Source organism: Clarias gariepinus, chromosome 11, assembly GCF_024256425.1.
Source record: "Clarias gariepinus isolate MV-2021 ecotype Netherlands chromosome 11, CGAR_prim_01v2, whole genome shotgun sequence".
Lineage (NCBI taxonomy): Eukaryota > Metazoa > Chordata > Actinopteri > Siluriformes > Clariidae > Clarias > Clarias gariepinus.
The window spans coordinates 33,690,001-33,697,500 of NC_071110.1; the positions used below are offsets into that span (position 1 = coordinate 33,690,001).

General features: G+C 42.1%; 1 protein-coding gene across 1 annotated transcript in view; it reads right to left on the reverse strand.

Annotated features, from left to right (window-relative positions):
• Positions 1 to 7,500, reverse strand: part of LOC128533166 (arf-GAP with Rho-GAP domain, ANK repeat and PH domain-containing protein 1-like) — an 81,637-nt gene that overhangs the window by 11,163 nt on the left and 62,974 nt on the right. Inside the window, exons 14-20 of the mRNA XM_053507419.1 lie at positions 6,325 to 6,499; positions 6,109 to 6,243; positions 5,827 to 5,962; positions 5,597 to 5,699; positions 5,230 to 5,425; positions 4,428 to 4,467; positions 3,477 to 3,640 (exon numbers count right to left, since the gene is read on the reverse strand). Coding sequence (XP_053363394.1) covers positions 3,477 to 3,640; positions 4,428 to 4,467; positions 5,230 to 5,425; positions 5,597 to 5,699; positions 5,827 to 5,962; positions 6,109 to 6,243; positions 6,325 to 6,499 — 949 coding nt within the window. The remainder of the gene's footprint in view (positions 1 to 3,476; positions 3,641 to 4,427; positions 4,468 to 5,229; positions 5,426 to 5,596; positions 5,700 to 5,826; positions 5,963 to 6,108; positions 6,244 to 6,324; positions 6,500 to 7,500) is intronic.

The window sequence follows — 7,500 nt, forward strand, 5'->3', positions numbered from 1 at the left end:
TGTTCATTTTATTTGTGATTATAGGGGGTTTATCACCGTACCGCGTGTTCATTTTATTTGTGATTATAAAGGGGTTTATCACCGTACCGCGTGTTCATTTTATTTGTGATTATAGAGGGTTTATCACCGTACCGCGTGTTCATTTTATTTGTGATTATAGGGGGTTTATCACCGTACCGCGTGTTCATTTTATTTGTGATTATAGAGGGTTTATCACCGTACCGCGTGTTCATTTTATTTGTGGTTATAGGGGGTTTATCACCATACCGCGTGTTCATTTTATTTGTGATTATAGGGGGTTTATCACCGTACCGCGTGTTCATTTTATTTGTGGTTATAGGGGGTTTATCACCGTACCGCGTGTTCATTTTATTTGTGATTATAGAGGGTTTATCACCGTACCGCGTGTTCATTTTATTTGTGATTATAAACGGGTTTATCACCGTACCGCGTGTTCATTTTATTTGTGATTATAGGGGGTTTATCACCGTACCGCGTGTTCATTTTATTTGTGATTATAAAGGGGTTTATCACCGTACCGCGTGTTCATTTTATTTGTGATTATAAAGGGGTTTATCACCGTACCGCGTGTTCATTTTATTTGTGGTTATAGAGGGTTTATCACCGTACCGCGTGTTCATTTTATTTGTGGTTATAGAGGGTTTATCACCGTACCGCGTGTTCATTTTATTTGTGATTCTAGAGGGTTTATCACCGTACCGCGTGTTCATTTTATTTGTGATTATAAAGGGGTTTATCACCGTACCGCGTGTTCATTTTATTTGTGATTATAGAGGGTTTATCACCGTACAGCGTGTTCATTTTATTTGTGATTATAGAGGGTTTATCACCGTACAGCGTGTTCATTTTATTTGTGATTATAGAGGGTTTATCACCGTACCGCGTGTTCATTTTATTTGTGATTATAGGGGGTTTATCACCGTACCGCGTGTTCATTTTATTTGTGATTATAGGGGGTTTATCACCGTACCGCGTGTTCATTTTATTTGTGATTATAGGGGGTTTATCACCGTACCGCGTGTTCATTTTATTTGTGATTATAAAGGGGTTTATCACCGTACCGCGTGTTCATTTTATTTGTGATTATAGAGGGTTTATCACCGTACAGCGTGTTCATTTTATTTGTGATTATAGAGGGTTTATCACCGTACCGCGTGTTCATTTTATTTGTGATTATAGAGGGTTTATCACCGTACCGCGTGTTCATTTTATTTGTGATTATAGGGGGTTTATCACCGTACCGCGTGTTCATTTTATTTGTGATTATAAAGGGGTTTATCACCGTACCGCGTGTTCATTTTATTTGTGATTATAGGGGGTTTATCACCGTACAGCGTGTTCATTTTATTTGTGATTATAGGGGGTTTATCACCGTACCGCGTGTTCATTTTATTTGTGATTATAAAGGGGTTTATCACCGTACCGCGTGTTCATTTTATTTGTGGTTATAGGGGGTTTATCACCGTACCGCGTGTTCATTTTATTTGTGATTATAGGGGGTTTATCACCGTACCGCGTGTTCATTTTATTTGTGATTATAAAGGGGTTTATCACCGTACCGCGTGTTCATTTTATTTGTGATTATAGAGGGTTTATCACCGTACCGCGTGTTCATTTTATTTGTGATTATAGAGGGTTTATCACCGTACCGCGTGTTCATTTTATTTGTGATTATAGGGGGTTTATCACCGTACCGCGTGTTCATTTTATTTGTGATTATAAAGGGGTTTATCACCGTACCGCGTGTTCATTTTATTTGTGATTATAGGGGGTTTATCACCGTACAGCGTGTTCATTTTATTTGTGATTATAGGGGGTTTATCACCGTACCGCGTGTTCATTTTATTTGTGATTATAAAGGGGTTTATCACCGTACCGCGTGTTCATTTTATTTGTGGTTATAGGGGGTTTATCACCGTACAGCGTGTTCATTTTATTTGTGATTATAAAGGGGTTTATCACCGTACCGCGTGTTCATTTTATTTGTGGTTATAGGGGGTTTATCACCGTACCGCGTGTTCATTTTATTTGTGATTATAGGGGGTTTATCACCGTACAGCGTGTTCATTTTATTTGTGATTATAGGGGGTTTATCACCGTACCGCGTGTTCATTTTATTTGTGATTATAGGGGGTTTATCACCGTACCGCGTGTTCATTTTATTTGTGATTATAGAGGGTTTATCACCGTACAGCGTGTTCATTTTATTTGTGATTATAGAGGGTTTATCACCGTACCGCGTGTTCATTTTATTTGTGATTATAGGGGGTTTATCACCGTACCGCGTGTTCATTTTATTTGTGATTATAGGGGGTTTATCACCGTACCGCGTGTTCATTTTATTTGTGATTATAGGGGGTTTATCACCGTACCGCGTGTTCATTTTATTTGTGATTATAAAGGGGTTTATCACCGTACCGCGTGTTCATTTTATTTGTGGTTACAGAGGGTTTATCACCGTACCGCGTGTTCATTTTATTTGTGATTATAGGGGGTTTATCACCGTACCGCGTGTTCATTTTATTTGTGATTATAAAGGGGTTTATCACCGTACCGCGTGTTCATTTTATTTGTGATTATAGAGGGTTTATCACCGTACCGCGTGTTCATTTTATTTGTGATTATAAAGGGGTTTATCACCGTACCGCGTGTTCATTTTATTTGTGATTATAGAGGGTTTATCACCGTACCGCGTGTTCATTTTATTTGTGATTATAGGGGGTTTATCACCGTACCGCGTGTTCATTTTATTTGTGATTATAGGGGGTTTATCACCGTACAGCGTGTTCATTTTATTTGTGATTATAGGGGGTTTATCACCGTACCGCGTGTTCATTTTATTTGTGATTATAAAGGGGTTTATCACCGTACCGCCTGTTCATTTTATTTGTGGTTACAGAGGGTTTATCACCGTACCGCGTGTTCATTTTATTTGTGATTATAAAGGGGTTTATCACCGTACCGCGTGTTCATTTTATTTGTGGTTACAGAGGGTTTATCACCGTACCGCGTGTTCATTTTATTTGTGGTTATAGGGGGTTTATCACCGTACCGCGTGTTCATTTTATTTGTGGTTATAGGGGGTTTATCACCGTACCGCGTGTTCATTTTATTTGTGATTATAAAGGGGTTTATCACCGTACCGCGTGTTCATTTTATTTGTGGTTATAAAGGGGTTTATCACCGTACCGCGTGTTCATTTTATTTGTGGTTATAGGGGGTTTATCACCGTACCGCGTGTTCATTTTATTTGTGATTATAAAGGGGTTTATCACCGTACCGCGTGTTCATTTTATTTGTGGTTATAGAGGGTTTATTACCGTACCGCGTGTTCATTTTATTTGTGGTTATAGAGGGTTTATCACCGTACCGCGTGTTCATTTTATTTGTGGTTATAGAGGGTTTATCACCGTACCGCGTTTTCATTTTATTTGTGGTTATAGAGGGTTTATTACCGTACTGCGTGACGTAATGTATGCAGCGCTCCACTATCAGCGGGATATCGGCCTCAGTCAGCTGCTGCTGGCTCAGTGTGTCTCCTGAACTCCCAGCAGCCCTCTGGATGGCCGACGCCCAGCCGTGAAAATCCAACTTTCTCTCTCCCTCGATGTACAGAGTCCTAAACCCAGAGAAAGAGAATTAAAGCTGCATTAAAAATCTACCTTCACTTCTTTACTCCAATAATAATAATAACAATATTAATAAAGTGGTACCTCTGCATTTTTTGCAAGAACTTTGCCTCGATATACAAAGCATTTTTTAGCCAGTGAACCGGTTGCGTGTACGTCCGGGAGGCGATCATGTCTTGCTTGCGTCAGTGTAAAGCCAAGTGAAGTGAGTTTATAATTCTTTTTTGTGAATTTTTTAAAAGTTTAGTGAAGACGCAGCACCGCGGGTCGCAAGAATGTCATCACAGACGGCAGCAAAAAGAAAACAGAGCCGCTTTCAGTTTAATTTTTAAGCAGCTGGTGTCGAGAGAAATCATTAATTAAGATCAAGTGAGGATTAATGTCCATTTATTTTATATTTTACTTCATTTACAAGTCTTTTTAAAATCTTTTTTATTGCTTTTATATGCAAAATTATGATCATAGTGTTGGGAATTGGTAATATTGGTAATATTTTTGGATTATCTGCATTTACATTATTTCTTAAGGGAAAATGCGATTCGCAGTCCAGAATATATATTTTTTATTCTATGTGTGAGAGGAAAGAACTTGCGTCTGGAACAGATTCAATTCCTATGAATGAACAGGGACGATCTGACCATTTTGATTCATACACATTCAAATTAAATACAAACTTAAATAATTCTTCTGATTGTGTGAAGCTGCTTCATGAATATGCTGTAATAATAATAATAATAATAATAATAATAATAATCCACACAGAGGTTCAGGACTCACCTGCCGCGCTCCACCAGCACCAGCACTTCATTATCCCTCGCTACAGGGAGGAAAAAAGAACTTCAGTGTAACACAGAAATCTCTAAACCCTAAACCCTAAACTCTAAGTGAAATTAAGCATTTCACTACATTTCGTACTGTGTATGACTGTGTATGTGACAAATAAAATTTGAATTTGAATTTAAATGAGACCGAAACCAAGAGTCAGGAAACTGTGTGTGTGTGTGTGTGTGTGTGTGTGTGTGTGTGTGTGTGTGTGTGCGTGTGTGTCTGTTTAAATCACATGATTAATTATTTCACTGCATCTCTTTCTCTTTTCCACTTCTGCCTAAGCCGCATTTTAACCCCAACACCCTGACCCCTGACCCCTGAGACCCTACTTGTTGCACCTTTCTACAGTCACAGGGCGAAATCAAACACCTGATCAGATTTCATCAAGCTTAATGTGAAGTCAGGATTCCAGGAAGAGATCCGTTTCTCTCACAAACACACACACACACACACACACACACACACACACACACACACAGTACCCATAATCCTGTAAAGATTATGAAGGTGTGATGTCAGACATGGTCATTATAAACAATACCGCCGTCAGGCAGAATTCTCTGACCTGATTGCTCAGTGCTTCATTTGTGTATAACAGCACAGCTCAGACTGTAGCATCGCATCACACACACACACACACACACACACACACACACACACACACACACACACACAACCCTGTCCATACAGGACACTTCACCACATGTACATGTGTCGTGGGTCTGTTCTCAGGGAGCGTTCTCAGACTCACAAAGTTCCAGAAGTTTCTGCAGCTGGATGCTCTCGCGGCTCTGACAGTCCTCCAGACGCACGTGCAGCGTGGACGCCTCGAGACAGAACCAGCCCAGCCTCCAGCTCTCCAGGTTCAGAGGGTCTTTATAGCGCAGACGCCCGATCCGCTCGAAATCCTTCTGTAGCAGGTCTTCAGCACACGCAGGGATAAACGACTGCGCAGACAGACAGACAGACAGACAGACAGACAGACAGGATGAGTGTCCTTATTGATCTCACTGTCCAGAAGTACAGAGTGTTCCCTAAAGACCTACGGCAGGATGAACAACATTAATCCGTTGATGAGACAGACAGAAGTGACTAGCGGACTCGGCGCAGACGGTTACCTTGGCGATGGACTTGACCCACTCCTTCATGGAGTCGGGATTGTCCGTCCCAAACAGGTAGAGACGCTCCGCATCCGAGTAAATCTCAAACGAGTGATCGTACCTGAGAGACAGACAGAACACACACCATGACTCAGTCTGTCTCTAAAACATCACTCACTGGGGTGGGGGCAGGGAGATAGAGAGACATCAGCACAGACAGACAGACAGACAGGCAGACAGACAGGTACCCGTGTGTCTCTGGAGGACTGACAGCCAGACAGACGATCTCTTTCATCTTCAGTCCTCCGTTTGGTGTGGCGTTCTTATCACTTTCATAATAACTAAAATGTCCGTCGTTCAGCACACACCACCTCCTACTGAACTCTGACAGACAGACAGACAGACAAAGAGACAGACAGACAAAGAGACAGTCAGACGGAGAGAGAGAGAGAGATTATAAAGCAGTTTATTTTTCTTGGAGAACTCTAACGTGACTAACAGACGTGCAGACGTGATTGTAATTGGCTCACCTTCTTTATTCTTCCGCTCTGTGATTGGACGAGCCATGGAGGCGGTCTTATAAAGGAAGCCGTTGTGTATGATGGAAGGCGGAGCCATGTAGTGCTCTGTGTGAATGGCCAGTTTGGTCTCTGACCTCGGGATCTCTGCCGGGTCAAAAGCGTAATGTTAAAACTCTATTTAAAATGTCCCACGGTTAGGCTCCGCCCCTTCCTCCAGACACTGACCTATGTTGCGGTTCTGAGTGAGGAGCTCCACCTGCAGGTTCTGGTTGTGGTGCAGGGCCAAGGAGATGGGGGAGGGGAATTCTGGGTTATCTGTGTCACAGTTCACATCGGCACCGCAGAAGATCAGGGCGAGCGTCTCACACACATCGTTAGACTGCACGTTAATACACAACGCCTGGGGGAGGGGGGGGGGGGATTGGGGGTGGGGGATGTTAATGATCATCATGTAAAGCTCTGAAAAGAAAAACTGCATAAAAATAATAACCGGGTGCATGCAGAACATTAAAAAGCTTAATTATAGGATTATAATTTAAAGTTAAATTAATTTAACTGGTGTTTTTGCTAACGCTAGCTGGCTAACTGCATTTAGCAGGACTGAAGTTGTGTTCTGCAGTCAGGAGGCTGTGATGTGATACGACGTTATAAACTCGTAAAGAAATAAATCAGTATTTTGACTGATGTAGTTAGACCCCGCCCACTTGGTTTGCAGCTCTTCTGTTTGGAAAATTCATTACAAAAAATCACTCACACACACACACACACACACACACACACACTCACACACACACACTCACACACACAAACAGACACACACACACACACACTCACACACACCTACACACACCTACTCACACACACACACACACACACACACACACACACACGGTTTCATCCAGAACTCTGCTGTTTGTATCATAAACCCTTTAATTCATCACTTTACCATGTGTGTGTGTAGGTGTGTGTGTGTGTGTAGGTGTGTGTGTGTGTAGGTGTGTGTGTGTGTGTGTGTGTGTAGGTGTGTGTGTGTGTAGGTGTGTGTGTGTGTAGGTGTTGTGTGTAGGTGTGTGTGTAGGTGTGTGTGTGTGTGTGTGTGTGTGTGTGTAGGTGTGTGTGTGTGTAGGTGTGTGTGTGTGTAGGTGTGTGTGTGTAGGTGTGTGTGTAGGTGTGTGTGTGTGTGTAGGTGTGTGTGTGTGTGTAGGTGTGTGTGTGTGTGTGTAGGTGTGTGTGTGTGTGTGTGTAGGTGTGTGTGTGTGTGTGTGTAGGTGTGTGTGTGTGTGTGTGTAGGTGTGTGTGTGTAGGTGTGTGTGTGTGTGTGTGTGTGTGTGTGTGTAGGTGTGTGTGTGTGTGTGTAGGTGTGTGTGTGTGTGTAGGTGTGTGTGTGTGTGTGTGTAGGTG